Source organism: Schistocerca nitens, chromosome 8 (assembly GCF_023898315.1).
Source record: "Schistocerca nitens isolate TAMUIC-IGC-003100 chromosome 8, iqSchNite1.1, whole genome shotgun sequence".
Taxonomy (NCBI): Eukaryota; Metazoa; Arthropoda; class Insecta; order Orthoptera; family Acrididae; genus Schistocerca; species Schistocerca nitens.
In genome coordinates this window covers 301,272,075-301,290,394 of record NC_064621.1, presented here as the reverse complement: position 1 = coordinate 301,290,394, position 18,320 = coordinate 301,272,075, and the positions used below count along the sequence as shown (strand labels likewise).

Below are 18,320 nucleotides of genomic sequence, written 5' to 3'. Positions count from 1 at the left end.
ATGGTCAGAGAGAGGATGTGTGGCTGGAGATACAAAATAACAAATTATAAGGCTGATTAAACCTACAGTTTTGCCATGGAGAACATCATTCCAATCACACAGGTGGAAAGAAATAGCTTTAACATGACTGAGAATAGGCCACTGTACTCTGACACACAGGTCCTTCTTGGCATGGAGACTCACCAGTGTGGATTGCTTCTGGCGTACCAGTGCCAATGCACCACATTTACTGGATACCATTTTATATTCTGACAAGTAGGCACCATTTTTCATGATAAGGGTTTGTTTACTGTCTTAGGTAATGAGATTAATGTGGAAAAGATTTTAATATTTTGTGTATTGTGAGTATTCTTGCCCAGATTATTGCGTAGATTATTTCAGTGTGTCTCAGAGTGACTGGTTCATCCATTTTAGTCAGTGTTCAAGCCAGTCACAACTATTTAAATCAGTATCATAATTCTCACCATCTATCCATTTCTCCTTCAATGTACCATACGTATTGTTAAACTGAGTTGCAAGTTTTTGTTTAAGTACTTTAGGACTGTTGCCAAAAATTTACTAATTGTCACATTTTAGCATCTTGTTACCTATGAATTGAGGCTTTAAAATAGTTTACAGTGATTGTCATGAACTTAATATTACTATTTCTTTTATTTCAGAGTGCAGATATCCCTTCTGTTCTACCAACAGAAAGTGCAGGTATTGCTTTTCAAGAAAGTGCAGGTGACTTGATGAATCTCATAAGCAAAAAAATGGAGAATACAAACAGGTATTTATAACGGCCACAGAATTGCTAAATGTAATTATTCACAATTTTTGTTGAAATATTGCCTTACCTAAATTTCTAGGCATTTACATGGAAACTGGTTGGCATACTGGGAACATGAGATTGGGCGACCTGATAAAGAAACAAATTTTAATTTCAAGCAGATAAAACTTCAGAGATTCTCAGGCCATACAAGTAACATCCGCACCATACAAGTGTTAGACAATGAAAATAGTTTCCTTAGTGGAAGTCGTGACAAGACTGTGAAACTGTGGTCACTAAGAAGCCAGGTACTGCATAATTATTTTACTATCATTCGTATTTCCTATATCCTCATTGGGCACATCTTGTTTCATTTGCACATCTTGTTTCATTTAGTGTGTGTATTTATGCTCCATTAACATATTATTGTATTTAATTGAAAAGAAAAACTGTCATTCTGTATTACTGACCCCTACCCAGTAGAAATGTCTAGAGTAATACCTAATTTGGTAATGTAAAGTCCTTGGTGGAATGTAAATAATCGTAACTTTACACGTGGATATCTGTGTATGTACTCTATAACTCTGAAGGACTCGTCTCAAAGCTAGTGATATTTTCAGTGCTCTGTGTATGTCTATTGATGTCTCGTCATTTCAACTATTTGGTGAGGTGTAACTTGTACTCCTTAAATTATTCTATCTAATTTAGAACCAGTGGAAAAATGCCCCTATCAGAGCACAAAAAAGACTCTGATTGAAAAGTGGGGTACCAGCAGCCTATTTCTGCCAAAAATTTTGGTATGCAAGCATATTCACACTCTTTTTAACATGTCACTTGCATCTCACTCCTACAAGTTCCTCTAACTGTAACTTGCTCACACCTACTAGTCCATTGCTGTTTAAGTAGTTCATACCCATCCAGTCTCACTTGCCCATTCTCACTCATTCATTCAGTCCAACTCATTGTCGATATCTCTTCATGTCTCCTGTCTCACAGCCACAGTCTCCTTCATTCTGTTCTCCACCTACTGTCTCTTCTCACTGTCACTGTCTCTTTCTTGCTCTCTCTTCCTCTCTCCTACTGCTTACTATTTCATTAATTCCTTGCCACTGCTGCTCTCTCACCTCACTGTCACTGCCTCTCAATTCCTTGTTGTCATTGTCATAGACTCTTTTCTCATTATCACTGGCTGTCACCCACTTCCACTTTCTCCTTCACTTTATTCCTCTCCCACTGGCACTGTGTACTTCACCCTTTTCCTAGCACTGTTCTGTCACTGACAACTGTGTTCCACTGCCACGGTGCGCCTCTGTATCTCATTGCTACTGTCTCCTTCACTCTTTCTATACCACAACCACTGTCTACCATCTTCCAGTATTTATTCCTTTTCCACCTCTTTCCCACTGCCACTGTCTCCTTCTCTCACAACACAAAAAAATGCAAATACGTTCCCATGCCAAAATTTTTTGGGAAAATTTTGAAAGCTGCTGAGGGAAGTAGAAAGAGGCAGCTGACACCCCAATTTTCAGTCAGAACCTCTTAATAAACAGGTGCATTTTTAACTTATTTTGTGCTTTGAAAGCAGCATTTTTTCTGTCACTCATGTGAAAAGAACTTTGTAACTCAATGAAATTTTGATAGTTTATTTATGTGAAGCCAAAATAATGAAAAACTCAGTACTACAATATAGGGTTTCCAAAACCCTTTTGGAGATAACAGAGACTCTTTAAAGCATATTTTTCCATGTTATGTCACTTGGTAAATTACATTTTCATCTCGCACCAGATGTTATTTCCCTATTTTATGTGTACAAGTATGGTAACTTTGAACCTCTATATCTTGGAAATGTATAAAGATATCAAGGAAAGTTTCAAGTGTGTTCAAGATCATGATCTTAGGAATACATTGTGAAAATTAAGCCATTTGCTTTGAATAGCCATGTTGGAATTTGCAACTTGGTTTTGCTGTCCAAAAATGATGTTTTTGGAGGTGTTTCTTGATAATGGATAAAGATTTTTTTAAGTTGGAAGAGGGCACATTTAGATAAATGCCTAGAGAATATATCATTAAAATTTGAGAAATTTGCTGTGGTTAGTTATTTAGATATCTGCTACTGTGGCCAAAAATGGTGAAAAATGCTTTTTTTGAGTTCTCGTGAGAACAGCCCATGAATTAAATGGTGCCTCCATAAGCCCCTTTAGGTGCACCATAGAAGATATCTAATGTGAAAAGAACAAACCTATTTGTCTAAGCTGGAGGAAGTGTGTAATATTCAAAATTTGACCCTGTATAGTAGGGGATAGTTACAGTAAGATGATCCTTCTGTTGTGTATATAAATGGTCCCTAGCCTAAGGGCCATTCAAAACACTTGACCTTACCTTTCTGTCACCAATAGGACCCAATGTATGAGCTCTGAAAAAATCTTATTCTGATGTGCAGCATTTTGAAATGTGTTGGTAGGGCGTGCTGTCGCATTCAACCCAATATAGCAATCTGTAATTGAAAGAAAGAAAAAATATACCATGTGTGATAATTAACATATATTTCAAAATTGTCCATGCAGATCCTACTCAGTGCTCTTCACACATGTTTGTAGCTATAGCACAGAATAATTAGGGTTGTGTTGCGAGAAGCCGCCCAAAAAAAAAAAAACTAATGTTTTAGTACCTCTCTCTCATCTGTTGAAAATATATTCCTTCAATATACAAGGTGTACAACTTTGCTTCTGCTGATTGCCGATAGGTGGCGACAACAGTAAGTAGCAGTCGAAAGAAACAGATCGCAGACGTCAGGCAGTTGGCTGAGACCTCTGTCAACATAACCTTACTCACACATTAGTCAGTTTGTGTCTGCATCATAAAGTTGTTCTTGATTGAAAATGTCAGTTTACGAGCCTAATTCTCGTCATTTGCGGGAGTTGTTACTGTTTTGTTGCAATATGGAGAAAACAGCAGCTGAGTCTCATCGAATACTCAAGTACATATGGTAAGGACGCTATTAGTGAAATAATGTGTCGTGAGTGGTTTCAAAGCTTCAAGAATGGTGATTTTAATGTCGTAGACCAGCACAGTGGTGGGAGAGAGAATGTTTTCAAAGATGCAGAATTGGAGGCATTGCTGAGTGAAGACTCTCATCAAACTCAAGAAGAATTGGCAAGATTAGTAGGAGTGACACAGCAAGCCATTTCAAAAGGTCTCAAGGCTATGGGCATGGTTCAAATGATTCAAATGGCTCTGAGCATTATGGGACTTAACATCTAAGGTCATCAGTCCCCTAGAACTTAGAACTACTTAAACCTAACTAACCTAAGGACATCACACACATCCATGCCCGATGCAGGATTTGAACCTGCGACCGTAGCAGCATAGCGGTTCCGGACTGTAGCGCCTAGAACCGCTCGGCCACCCCGGCCGGCTCATCATTCAGAAAGAAGGAACTTGGGTCCCTTGTGAGCTGAAACAGAGATGTTGAACAGCGTTTGTGTGTTTGTGAACACTTGGTTCAGAGGCAAAAACGGAAGGTATTTCTGCATCACATTGTGACCGGGGATGAAAAATGGGTTCATTACGATAACCCTAAATGCAAAAAATCATGAAGATATCCCGGCCATGCTTCCACATCAATGGCCAAACTGAATATTCACGGCTCCAAGATAATGCTTTGCATTTGGGGGAACCAGCTCAGCATTGTGTACTATGAGATGTTAAAACCAAAAGAAACAATCACAGGTGCTCATTATTGAATGCAATTAATGCATTTGAGCAGAGCATTAGAAGACAAACGGCAGCAATACAGTGAGAGGCACAATAAAGTTATTTTGCAGCAACACAACGCTCAAGCCCACGTTGCAAAAGAGGTCAAAATGTACCTGGAAACGTTAAAATGGGACGTCTAGCCGGCCGGAGTGGCCGTGCGGTTCTAGGCGCTACAGTCTGGAGCCGAGCGACCACTACGGTCGCAGGTTCGAATCCTGCCTCGGGCATGGATGTGTGTGATGTCCTTAGGTTAGTTAGGTTTAATTAGTACTTTAGTAATTTTTCCTGAGGGCATGCAGCTTTACTGTATGGTTAAATGATGATGGCGTCATCTTGGGTAAAATATTCTGGAAGTAAAATAGTCCCCCATTAGGATCTCCGGGCGGGGACTACTCATGAAGACGTCGTTATCAGGAGAAAGAAAACTGGCGTTCTACGGATCGGAGCGTGGAATGTCAGAACCCTTAATCAGGCAGGTACGTTAGAAAATTTAAAAAGGGAAATGGATAGGTTGAAGTTAGATATAGTGGGAATTAGTGAAGTTCGGTGACAGGAGGAACAAGACTTTTGGTCAGGTGATTACGGGGTTATAAATACACAGTCAAATAGGGGTAATGCAGGAGTAGGTTTAATAATGAATAAAAAAATAGGAATGCGGGTAAGTTACTACAAACAGCATAGTGAACGCATTATTGTGGCCAAGATAGACACGAAGCCCACGCCTACTACAGTAGTACAAGTTTATATGCCACCTAGCTCTGCAGATGACGAAGAACTTGATGAAATGTATGATGAGATAAAAGAAATTATTCAGGTAGTGAAGGGAGACGAAAATTTAATAGTCGTCGGTGACTGGAATTCGAGAGTAGGAAAAGGGAGAAGGAAACATAGTGGGTGAATATGGATTGGGGGAGAGAAATGAAAGAGGGAGCCGCCTGGTAGAGTTTTGCACAGAGCATAACTTAATCATAACTAACACTTGGTTCAAGAATCATAAAAGAAGGTTGTATACATGGAAGAATCCTGGAGATACTAGAAGGTATCAGATAGATTATATAATGGTAAGACAGAGATTTAGGAACCAGGTTTTAAATTGTAAGACATTTCCAGGGGCAGATGTGGACTCTGACCACAATTTATTGGTTATGAACTGTAGATTAAAACTGAGGAAACTGCAATTGACAGGAATGGGGGAAAGAAATACAGTAGAAGAAGAATGGGTAGCTCTGAGGGATGAACTAGTGAAGGCAGCAGAGGATCAAGTAGGTAAAAAGACGAGGGCTAGTAGAAATCCATGGGTAACAGAAGAAATATTGAATTTAATTGATGAAAGGAGAAAATATAAAAACGCAGTGAATGAAGCAGGCAAAAGGGAATACAAACTCCTCAAAAATGAGATCGACAGGAAGTGCAAAATGGCTAAGCAGGGATGGCTAGAGGACAAATGTAAGTATGTAGAGGCTTATCTCACTAGGGGTAAGATAGATACTGCCTACAGGAAAATTAAAGAGACCTTTGGAGAAAAGAGAGCCACCTGTATGAATATCAAGAGCTCAGATGGAAACCCAGTTCTATGCAAAGAAGGGAAAGCAGAAAGGTGGAAGGAGTATATAGAGGGTCTATACAAGAGCGATGTACTTGTGGACAATATTATGGAAATGGAAGATGATGTAGATGAAGATGAAATGGGAGATACTATACTGCGTGAAGAGTTTGACAGAGCACTGAAAGACCTGAGTCGAAACAAGGCCCCGGGAGTAGACAACATACCAATAGAACTACTGATGGCCTTGGGAGAGCCAGTCATGACAAAACTCTACCATCTGGTGAGCAAGATGTATGAGACAGGTGAAATACCCTCAGACTTCAAGAAGAATATAATAATTCCAATCCCAAAGAAAGCAGGTGTTGACAGATGTGAAAATTACCGAACTATCAGTTTAATAAGTCACAGCTGCAAAATACTAACGCGAACTCTTTACAGACGAATGGAAAAACTGGTAGAAACCGACCTCGGGGAAGATCAGTTTGGATTCCGCAGAAATGTTGGAACACGCGAGGCAATACTGACCCTACGACTTATCTTAGAAAATAGATTAAGGAAAGGCAAACCTACATTTCTAGCTTTTGTAGACTTAGAGAAAGCTTTTGACAATGTTGACTGGAACACTCTCTTTCAAAGTCTGAAGGTGTCAGGGGTAAAATACAGGGAGTGAAGGGCTATTTACAATTTGTACAGAAACCAGATGGCAGTTATAAGAGTGGAGGGGGCATGAAAGGGAAGCAGCGGTTGGGAATGGAGTGAGACAGGGTTGTAGCCTGTCCCTGATGTTATTCAATCTGTATATTGAGCAAGCAGTAAAGGAAACAAAAGAATAATTCAGAGCAGGTATTAAAGTTCATGGAGAAGAAATAAAAACGTTGAGGTTCGCCGATGACATTGTAATTCTGTCAGAGACAGCAAAGGACTTGGAAGAGCAGTTGAACGGAATGGACAGTGCCTTGAAAGGAGGATGTATGATGAACATCAACAAAAGCAAAATGAGGATAATGGAATGTAGTCGAATTAAGTCGGGTGATGCTGAGGGAATTAGATTAGGAAATGTGACACTTAAAGTAGTAAAGGTGTTTTGCTATAAAATGTAGACTGGCAATGGCAAGGAAAGTGTTTCTGAAGAAGAGAAATTTGTTAACATCGAGTATAGATTTAAGTGTCAGGAAGCCGTTTCTGAAAGTACTTGTATGGAGTGTAGCCATGTATGTAAGTTAAACGTGGACGATAAATAGTTTGGACAAGATGAGAATAGAAGCTTTGGAAATGTGGTGCTACAGAAGAATGCTGAAGATTAGATGGGTAGATCACATAACTAATGAGGAGGTATTGAATAGGATTGGGGAGAAGTTTGTGGCACAACATGACAAAAAGAAGGGACCGGTTGGTAGGACATGTTCTGAGGCATCAAGGGATCACAAATTTAGCATTGGAGGGCAGCGTGGAGGGTGACAATCGTAGAGGGAACCCAAAAGATGAATACACTAAGCAGATTCAGAAGGATGTAGGTTGCAGCAAGTACTGGAAGATGAAGCTTTCACAGGATAGAGTGGCGTGGAGAGCTGCATCAAACCAGTCTCAGGACTGAAGACAACAACAACAACAACAACAATTAGTACTAAGTTCTATGTGACTGATGACCTCAGAAGTTAAGTCGCATATTGCCGGAGCCATTTGAAACAATTTTTGGAAGTCCTACCCCATCCGCCATATTCTCCAGACATTGCTCCCTCTGGCTATCACCTGTTTAGATCAATGGTGCATGGCCTGGCTGACCAACACTTCTGATGTCATGAAAAAGTCACAAATTGGATCGATTTGTGGAACGATTCAAAAGATGAACAATTTTTTCGGCACGGGATTCGTACACTGCCCGAAAGATGGGAGAAAGTAGTGGCCAGCGATGGAAAATACTTATAATGTACATGTGTAAGCAATTTGTTTTGTTAAAGCCTTAAATGTTGGGGAAAAAATGGCGGAAGAAAAGTTGTATACCTTGTATGTTTTGCAAAATTATTGGTCACTAAGCACCTTCTGGCTTCTTAGACCATATTCACATGACAATTGAATGTCACAAACACAGATACAATGATGTGCAACTTGTACAGATATTATATATATGAAGGAGACCAAAAGATACAAAAGTGATAACACTTATAGTGTTTATGTTGCGACGTAAAGTAATGCGTCAGAATGCCAGTCAGGAAAGATAAGCAGAGAGAGCTGTGAAGAAGATGTCAGCCAATTGCACACTGATCGACCCCTCCCCAGGACGACAATGTGATAGCAGCGGCCTCAATGCGAAGAGAACATGAGCACCGCACCCGACTGGTAGCGGCCCAGTTCAAGGATAGCATCAAGACTAGTCATTTCACTTCTACTATGTAGCAGTATCTATACTGAAGAAACTTGCTTATTTTGTTGTCGCCCTTTGCTTGCTACACATCTGTGTAAATACAAAGTTGCGTATTGTAATCATTTCCTTTTGTAATAAACTTCTTTAATACGATTTGTTTGAGTGTTGTGCAGTGATCCAAGAAAGCAGGTTTCCTAGACACCACATATTCAATGAGTAGGCAGGAGTCAACATTTGGTGACAAGGATGGGATAACGAGATGCTATTTGAGGTGCAAAAGTCCCAGAAGTTTGCTGACGTAAATTGGTGGCTATTGTCAGTGACCAGGGCTTCTGAGAGGCCTTCGAGGGCAAACAAGCATGCCAACTCCTAGATCATCTTCGCTGAGGCTGTGGACTGTGAAGTGTCGGCAGAAGTGCCAACACCGTGTTGTTTGACGAAGCAGAAATGCACGCTATAAACTCACGCAGGCTGGCGTGAGGTCTGAAACAGGATACGTAATGAATGCTATAAAGAAAAGTACGTAGCTTCTGGAATACTTAACTTTAATCCATAATTGGTGAACATTGGTCTTGTTACTGTACATGTTTCATTAGATACATAGCAATGGAGAAATGGCGCCTTGCTAGGTCGTAGCAATTGACTTAGCTGAAGGCTATGCTAACTATCGTCTTGGCAAATGAGAGTGTAATTCTCAGTGAACCTTTCCTAGCAACGTCGGCTGTACAACTGGGGCGAGTGCTAGTAAGTCTCTCTAGACCTGCCGTGTGGCGGCGCTCGGTCTGCAATTACTGACAGTGGCGACACGCGGGTCCGACGTATACTAATGGACCGCGGCCGATTTAAAAGCTACCACCTAGCAAGTGTGGTGTCTGGCGGTGACACCACATTCCTCCCCCGCAAATCGGCGAATGGTTGTATTATAAGGCTTCCGCCCGCCGTGGGGAGGACCGCATGTTGACGTATGCGACGAGGTGGGGAGCCTAACAACAGGCGAGGCTGTGCCACCCGCACCCGGCCATTCGGTCCGAGGGGAGCTAGGAAACGCCTGAAAACCTAGTCCAGGGTGCACGCCAACATGCGGGTTATGCGCCCTAAGAAAGTCAGGAGGGGCCGAAGGGTCGACCTCCATCGAGTCGGAGCACCCGACTGGCGAAGACGACAGATGGTCCGGAGCGGGCAAGAGTTTCATGTCGGAGGACAGCTGGTCACGGGAAGCGATTGGTGGCGCGTGACCCAGGGAGGCGCTTGGCGGCTGCAGCGAAGCGTCCACTGCGGGCGGTGCCGGCGGGAGAACAGGCGGCGGCGCGTTGCCATGGGGCAAAATGGAAGGCAGCGTCGGTAACACCTGGAGCTGAGGCGAGCCAGTAGATGGGTCCCCAGGGCGCTGACCGGACGGCACCGTTGCTGAAAGCAGACGGGGAGCAGCAGAACCCAGGCGACGACAGAGGAGCAGCTGATTGAGATGCCGACACACCTCACCAGAGGCCCCCAAAACCAAATACATCGCGCGGCCGAGGCAGCGAAGAATGCGCCCTGCGAGCCAACGCCGTGAACCGCGATAGTTGCGATAGTATACAACGTCGCCTGGAGCAAAAGCAGGAGTCTGCCGCTGCACAGGAACCTGATGCGGCGGATGCAGCAAAGACATCAAGGTTCGATGAGGACGACCGTGGAGCAACTCAGCCGGCGAGCGACCATCTAGGGGCTGAGAGCGAGACGAAGACAAAAAGAGCAACAACGTGTCCTCCCGAGAATGCAACTCTTTCAACTTCAACATCTGTGACTTGAAAGTCCGGACCAATCGTTCAGCGGCACCGTTGGACTGAGGCGAAAACGGCGCAGATGTCAGATGTTGAATACCATTAGCCTTGCAGAATGACTGAAATTCTGTGGACGTAAATTGTGGGCCATTGTCGGAAACAATAGTCTGTGGAAGACCTTCAATGCAAAAGATAGCGGATAACGCTTGGATTGTGGCAGACGACGTCGTGGAAGACATCCGGACAACAAAAGGGAAATTACTGAAAGAATCGACCACAACCAACCATCGAGCATTCCAGAATGGACCAGCAAAATCTATGAGCAAGCGTTGCCAAGGGGAAGTGGCTTTCGGCCATGCAAAGAAGTTCCGCGGCGGTGCGGATTGTTGTTCGGCACACGCCATGCAAGAAGAGCACATATTCGTAATCGCAGCATCGATTCCGAACCAAGTACAGTGCTGACGAGCAAGTTGTTTCGTTCGCACAATACCCCAATGTCCTTGGTGGAGAAGCCGTAATACAGAGGACTGTTACGATCGTGGGACCACGACTCTGGACTGATCATTATCAGAACGCAACAGCAAAACACCACGTCGTACAAAAAGTCTCTCCTTGTGAGCAAAAAATCGGCGAACCAACGGATCCGCGACTTTGACAAGGGCCATTGCGTAGCAACAAAACGCAAAACTGTAGCAAGGACAGGGTCAGCAGCTGTGGCTGTAGCTACACGACGAAAATCAATCGGAAACGATTCGACCAAGTCATCGGTTTCCGCATCAATGAACATGCAAGCAAGTTCGGAAGAATCAAATGCTCTATCCTCAGCAACAGGCAAACGGGACAACGCATCGGCGTTTCCGTGCTTAGCAGTGGACCGATACAAGATATCGTAGCGGTACTGCGAGAGGAAAATAGACCAGCGAATGAATTTCTGCGCTGTACGTGGAGGTACAGGCTTGTTCGGGTGAAAAAGTGACGTCAAAGGTTTGTGGTCTGTGATGATGGTAAAGGGATGACCATACAAGAAATCGTGAAACTTTGTAACACCAAACACGAGAGCCAAGGCTTCTTTCTCTATCTGTGAATAATGTCTTTGCGCAGACGAGAGCAATTTGGACGCAAAGGCAATAGGGCGATCATGCGATCCATCTTTGTGCGCAAGCACAGCACCGATCCCGAAATCTGATGCATCTACCATTAACAAAAGGGGTTTCTGGGGATCGAATGGCGTAAGGCAAGTACTAGAAAGCAACGCCGATTTCAACTGGCGAAAGGCGCGTTCGCATTCTGTCGTCCAGACGAACGGAACACCTTTACACACCGTAAAGCGATGAAGCGGAGCTGAAATGGAAGAGGCATGGGGAACATAACGATGGTAATAATTAATTTTTCCCAACACACTCTGTACCTGCTACACATCCTGCGGCGAAGGCAAGTCCTGTATGGCACGGAGGTGCTCTGGACTCGGATGTATGCCTTGTGCATTGATTACATGTTCCAAATATGGTAAGTCACGAGCAAAAAACACACATTTGTCCTTCCGCAAGCGAAGACCATTTTGTCGCAAGACCTGAAATAATGTCCTGAGATTGGCTAAATGTTCTTCTTCCGTCTTTCCGGAGATCACAATGTCGTCCAGATAGTTTGCTGCAGTAGGGACCGACGCACAAACAGTTTGCAGATATTGCTGAAACAATGCAGGGGCGGACGCACACCCGAATGGCAGTCTTTTGAATCGATACAAACCAAGATGTGTGTTAACCACCAAGACACGCTGGGATTCGTCGTCCACTGGTATTTGCAAGTACGCATCTGCTAGGTCCAACTTCGAAAAATATTTACACGGGCACAGTTTGTCAAAAAGATCTTCCGAGTGGGGTAAAGGATAAGTTGCAATCACTAATTGTGGATTCACTGTTGCCTTGAAGTCCACACAGAGTCTCAATTTTCCGGAAGGTTTTGGCAAAATTACTAAGGGTGAAGCCCAGAGAGAAGCCTGCACACGTTCAATTACACCTTGTGATTCCAAATCGTGTAAGGTTCTTGCGACCTCATCACGCAATGCATGGGGAACATTGCGCGCTCTGAAAAATTTCGGTTGCGCGTTTACTTTCAGTTCCAAATGTGCTTTATAGTTCTTAGCGCAACCAAGGCCCGGTGCAAAAAGTCTGCAAATTCTTCACATAGACTAGAAACACTGGCTGAATGCACAGTCTGGTTCACTGATAGGACCTGATTTACGATAGACAAGTTAAACAACTGAAATAAATCTAAACCAAACAAGTTCACTGCAGAAGAAGAACAAAGAACGTAAAATGACACAAGTTTTGTTTGTCCCTTGTATGTTGCAAGAAGGCTGCACTGTCCTAACACAGGGAGATGCTGTCCTGAATAACTAGTGAGCTTAACATTTGCGGCACGCAACGGAGGGTTGCCCAGTTGTTTGTACGTGTCTTTATTGATGAGGGAAACTGCAGCTCCGGTATCGAGCTGGAATGGGATCATGTTGCCATTAATGTCTAAGTCTACAAAAAGTTTATTGTCCTGCCGACGACAAGAGCGACTGTTTTGTGCAACGTGAACAGACACTGGTACAGAATCACTTGTGACTTGATGTGATTTCCGTCGATGTCGACGCACACTTTGTGTGGGACGCACACAGTCACTTTTAGAGAGAGTGGCACTGGGCGGAGTGGAATTAACTACATGAATGTCCATGGGCGAAGGTTCACGAGCCGGAGTATTCTTGGTTCGATTCCGGCGCGAAGCAAAGGGCCTGGAATGGTTTTTAGTGTCCGTTCTGAGCTTTTCCTGGCAAACACTCTGAACATGTCCTTTTTTATTACAGAAAAAGCAAATAGCTTGGCGTGACGGGCAATTCTCACGCGAATGTCTAGTAGCACACCGCGGGCATGATTTCACTGCATTTGCGTGCTAGCGCGGGACACGTGGCTGCGCGGACGTGCGCGAGGGCTGTTTACAGTTCCGTGCAGCTCGCCCGGCGGGCTGGTTAATGTGACACACAGCTGGCGAAGTTTCAAATGATTCCTGACCAAAGTCAAGTGTGTCTTGCCTATCCAATATGTCTATCACTTGTTGAAGGGAGGGATTGACTAGTTTCAAACTTTGCTCCCGTTTACGAACATCAGAAACGTTCTGTGCAATTGCATCACATACCATAGTATCTGAATAAGGGAGTCCACATTCACACTCAAAAGCACAATCCCTTGTAAGACCTTGCAATGTTGTAACCCACTCCCTATTAGTCTGACCAGCCGTACGTTTTGTACGAAAGAACGTATACCGTTTTGCAACTACATTGATTGTTTCTTTGAAATAGGCATCCAATGCCGACAAAATGTCTTCGTAGGACAGAGTTGCTACGTCGCGTCGGGGAAACAATTTCACTATCACATGGTACGTCTGGACGCCGACACATGATAATAAGTGAGGCTGCCGCTCATTACCTTGAATTCTGTAGGCAGCGAGATGGAATCCAAATTGGCGTGACCACTCCGTCCAGCTTTCCAGGGCCACATCGAAGCATCTAAAAGGTGGTGCAACTGCATGTTGTGGCTGCGGTAGCGGTGGAGCGGCGGCTGCCGCATCGTTTTGCATTGCACGTTGACCCTGGACGAGCTGTCTAAGGGCATCCAATATTGCCTGCGTCTGCTGATTCTGCAAGCGATAAAATTCGGACAGTACATCTGGAGATTGTGGCAAAGCCGTGACACAAGTAAACTAAGCAAGGATAAAGAACAAGACCCAGTTTTTACTCGTCGCCAATATGAAGTGTCGGCAGAAGTGCCAACACCGTGTTGTTTGACGAAGCAGAAATGCACGCTATAAACTCACGCAGGCTGGCGTGAGGTCTGAAACAGGATACGTAATGAATGCTATAAAGAAAAGTACGTAGCTTCTGGAATACTTAACTTTAATCCATAATTGGTGAACATTGGTCTTGTTACTGTACATGCTTCATTAGATACATAGCAAAGGAGAAATGGCGCCTTGCTAGGTCGTAGCAATTGACTTAGCTGAAGGCTATGCTAACTATCGTCTTAGCAAATGAGAGCGTAATTCTCAGTGAACCTTTCCTAACAACGTCAGCTGTACAACTGGGGCGAGTGCTAGTAAGTCTCTCTAGACCTGCCGTGTGGCGGCGCTCGGTCTGCAATTACTGACAGTGGCGACACGTGGGTCCGACGTATACTAATGGACCGCGGCCGATATAAAAGCTACCACCTAGCAAGTGTGGTGTCTGACGGTGACACTACAGACTGTATGCGAAACATGAAGGGGCATCCACTGCTCATATCCACAACCAGGAGCCACATAGAGCTGAGGAATGGGGCAGCAAAGTCCAAATGAATGGAGACGGGACCAAGGAGACACTGCTGTGACCTGTGGGAAATACCGATGGGGAGCCGCTTGCTTGCGGTGACATGTGGGGCACTCCTTCACTATCCTGGCAATATCTGCATTGATGCCTCTCCAGTAGACATATTCCCAGGTGAGGCACTTTGTTAAAATAGCTGCACAATGACCATAATGGAGAAGCCGAAGAACCTTACGGTAGAGGGTTCTGGGAAAGAGTACCCCAGTGCAGCCCATGGTGCCGCCAGGTGAGGATGAAACTCATGACTCCTGATTCAGAAGGCATGGAGGTCTGAGTGTGTAAAACATTTCTTGTCCAAGGGACAGCTTTGTGTTTTATAATGCAAAGCCTCCTAGAGGAAAGGATCTTTCGCCATTTTTCTTCCCAAGAGGTGCGCATCAGTCAGGAGATGTCCATAACATCAGCAGCCTCACTGTCTTCATGAAAACAGACATCCAGATCCTTATCAAATTCTGGGTCGTGACCAACAGGCAATTGAAATTCAGATATTGTAGGCATATCCTATAGAAACAGAGCCCACTGTTGCAGCTGGCATGCCGTGCAGGTCAGTATTGTTGCTGAAGGCTTGAAGAGAAGCAGTAGAGGTTATGATCTGTCATGAATGTGGATAGCCGGCCGTAGATGTAATCATGGAAGTGCTTGGTGCCAAAGATAACGGCCAAAGCCTCCTTTTCTATTTGGCTGTAGTTCCTCTGTGCTACCCACAAATGCAGTGGGTCACTACATGCCATTCTCAATGTGGGACAAAACTGCACTGATCCCATAGTCAAGAACATCGGCCACTAACACCAGTGGTTTCATTGAATCGTATGCCTATAGACAAGTAGGCTGAGGGGTGGCCTCATTCAAGTCATGGAACACCTTATCACATTGGGAGGACCACTACCAGGGCACATTCTTACAGAGCAATTGGTGCAGTGGATGTAGCATGGGAGTGAACTGTCAATAATAGTTCAGACTTGAGCTGGGACATGTCTGTGGGGACCAATAATTGTTGGATGGCACACACATGCTGCAGCATAGGCCATATTCCTGATGAAAGGAAGATCTGTCCTAAATATTTGACGTGGCATGCGGAAAAAGAACATCTGTGAAGATTACAATGAAGGTTTGCCATCATGAACATGGAGAAGAGCATGTTGAGGTTCCAGGCAAGATCAATCATATTCTTTTCAGTGACCAGAATATTGTTGAGATAGTTCACTGTCTCTGTGATGTCCTTTAAGAGTTGCTCCAACTACCTCTTGAAGATTGATGAGGTGCTGGTGATGCCATGCAGAAGCCACATATATTGAAACAATCCAATGTTTATCATAATCTGCTTAGAGTTGTCATCCAATGGGAGATGGAGATAAGCATCCTGAATGTTGATTTTGATGAAAGCCATACCCTCAGTCAGACAGGAAACGATTTCTTTAAGCTTGGGAATGGGATACTTGGTGACTGTGGACTGAGTGTTCACAGCGGTCTTGAAGTCGCCAAAATACAGACCACACTTGACGTTTTCTCCACAGTCACGATGGGGGGACACCCATTGATTACGCATGACTGGACTGAGGAAGCCCTATTCTGGAGACACTGCAATTCCTATCGAAGCTTATCATGGAGATCAAAATCGACACTGCACACCTTAAAAAATTTTTGGACGCCATGGGTAATAGGAGGATATGTGCCTCGAACCCTAAAACCCCCACCTACAGCTTCTGGAACACTGGTCGAAATTTAGACACGTGGTTGGTGGTGTAAGAGCAGAGGCTGAGGATGTGGATCACTTCAGAGGTGTTGTGGGTCCTGGGGCCCAAGGCATATAATAGGGCTAGGCCAAGCATCTTAGATGCCCCAAGGACTGCAACCTGAAAAATTTTAGCCAGGTTATCATGGCGCCATGGCAGAACCTGGTCCTGCCATGGAAATGTGGTCCTTAGTAAAACTACATAGCGTTGTGGCGAAGGGGCACAGTGGAGGAGATCTGATGGCTTGGTATGCAAACCGGTTGATTATTATAGCTGCTGACCCAGTGTCAATCTGGAGGTGACTGATTTGCTTTCCAAGTCAACTTACAGAGAGAGCAGCTGAGTGGGCTGTGGGAGGCCAGCCTGTGCCTTTTATGAACATGGGCGTCAACCGCTGTTGCAAAGCTTACAAGTCAGGATGGGAGGCAAATAACAGAGCTGGACCTTGTACAGCACCTGCTGCCCTGAGAGATTGCTCAAAAGCCTGGATGGTGGGAAGGCATGGTTCAAGCAACCTTTGATTTCAGTAGATCCTACTGTAGGCCTTCATCATGGGTATGAACTAAACTGTTTTGTGGACGAGAACTGATGCACAAGGGACCTTGCATTGTTCATTGGCACATTGTTACTAGCATTCCTGGGAGAGACCCTAGAGTCTAGCTATCAGTTCCCTACAGGTTTCAAAATGTAGCTTCTGACAGCTAAAGAACTTGTGTCGAGCTGCAGCAATGTGTATCTGATCATCAAAGTAATCAGCTAAGCTTTTCTTCAAGGAATCATAGGGCACTAAGTGCAGTTCTGCTTGGGGATGTAACTATTGAGCAGCTGGTAGATCGCGTGTCCCGTGTTGGTCAAGCGGAAGGTGTGCTACCGCTGATCACCACAGATGTTGTTCACTGCAAAATGCTGCTTTAATTAGGCTATGCAGCAAGCCCAAGGTTCTATTTTCATGTCAGAGGGTTGAAGGGCATTGGCGCCAATGTGCCTGGGTGTTAACTGGGTGGTGGTTTGGGAACCGATCCCCACAGTAACCGGAGGAGATGACTTTAAAGAGAAAACTTGTGTCAGTAGAGCGTTATTCACCTGCTGCATCCTTTGGAGTGAGAGCAACACCAGATGCATAGTGTCTGTGTTCAATGGCAAGGATGCTGCTTGTTCCTGATCTACCTGGGCATGGTACACATGTTCTAATCGCTTCAAAAAAATCCTCATCGTCATTGTAGAATCTGTCTGTTTTTCCTAATTGAAAGAGAGTCCTATTAGGATTACAGTAGCTTCTTTATTGTCCTTCCAAAACCCAAAAAACTCTTTGTCACAATTTATAATTACAAATTAATCTGTCTCTTCTGCAGTTACAAACAAAATACAGCTCTTTAGAATTGGCTCCACCTACCTCTGTGGAGCCAGAACTAAACACTGAAATGTCCAACACTTGAAGAGAGCTATTTTCCAATGCAGAACCCTACTACTTCGCGTTACCATGTTGTCACCGATGGTACACTGATGAAAGCTTAACTGCGGGACTGCAAGCAATCGGTGTATGAATCGACCAGGTATCGTTGACAGGAATTCTGCAGTGATCCCTGGGTTTCCTTAAATAGCTATTCTCCAGGAAGAGAGGTGCTTCCCTCTACTAACTCATGACCACAGGCACGGTCTTGTGATGCAGCCAGCAACTTCTTGCTCTTGCCTGGCGAGGCTCCTGGTAGTCTGTAGCTCTCAGTGTGCCTCCTGGCAGTCTGGGGGTATACTTGAAAATCCTGCATGGCTGTGACAGACTGCACAGCATTGCTTTCCGTGACTCATGTCTTATAGCTGCCATGCATGTTGCGGCTAGTGCCCCTGGGCAGCTTAGCACATGTGATATTAGTGAATGAAAATATGCAAATTATGTCAACTTACTGATTTTTCCCCCCTCCCAGAGATTCGCAATGATTCCAAGTGCAAATGTGGCTGAACTAAGTTGTTTTAGGAGTTCCAAAATGTGCTTTTTCCAATTTTAATTCTCATCGA

The 18,320-nt window shown here is 44.3% G+C and overlaps 1 protein-coding gene across 1 annotated transcript in view; it reads left to right on the top strand.

Annotated features, from left to right (window-relative positions):
• LOC126198939 (WD repeat-containing protein 81-like) overlaps positions 1-18,320 on the top strand; it is a 302,041-nt gene that overhangs the window by 259,915 nt on the left and 23,806 nt on the right. Inside the window, exons 19-20 of the mRNA XM_049935579.1 lie at positions 660-769; positions 849-1,056. Of these exons, the coding sequence (XP_049791536.1) occupies positions 660-769; positions 849-1,056 (318 nt within the window). The remainder of the gene's footprint in view (positions 1-659; positions 770-848; positions 1,057-18,320) is intronic.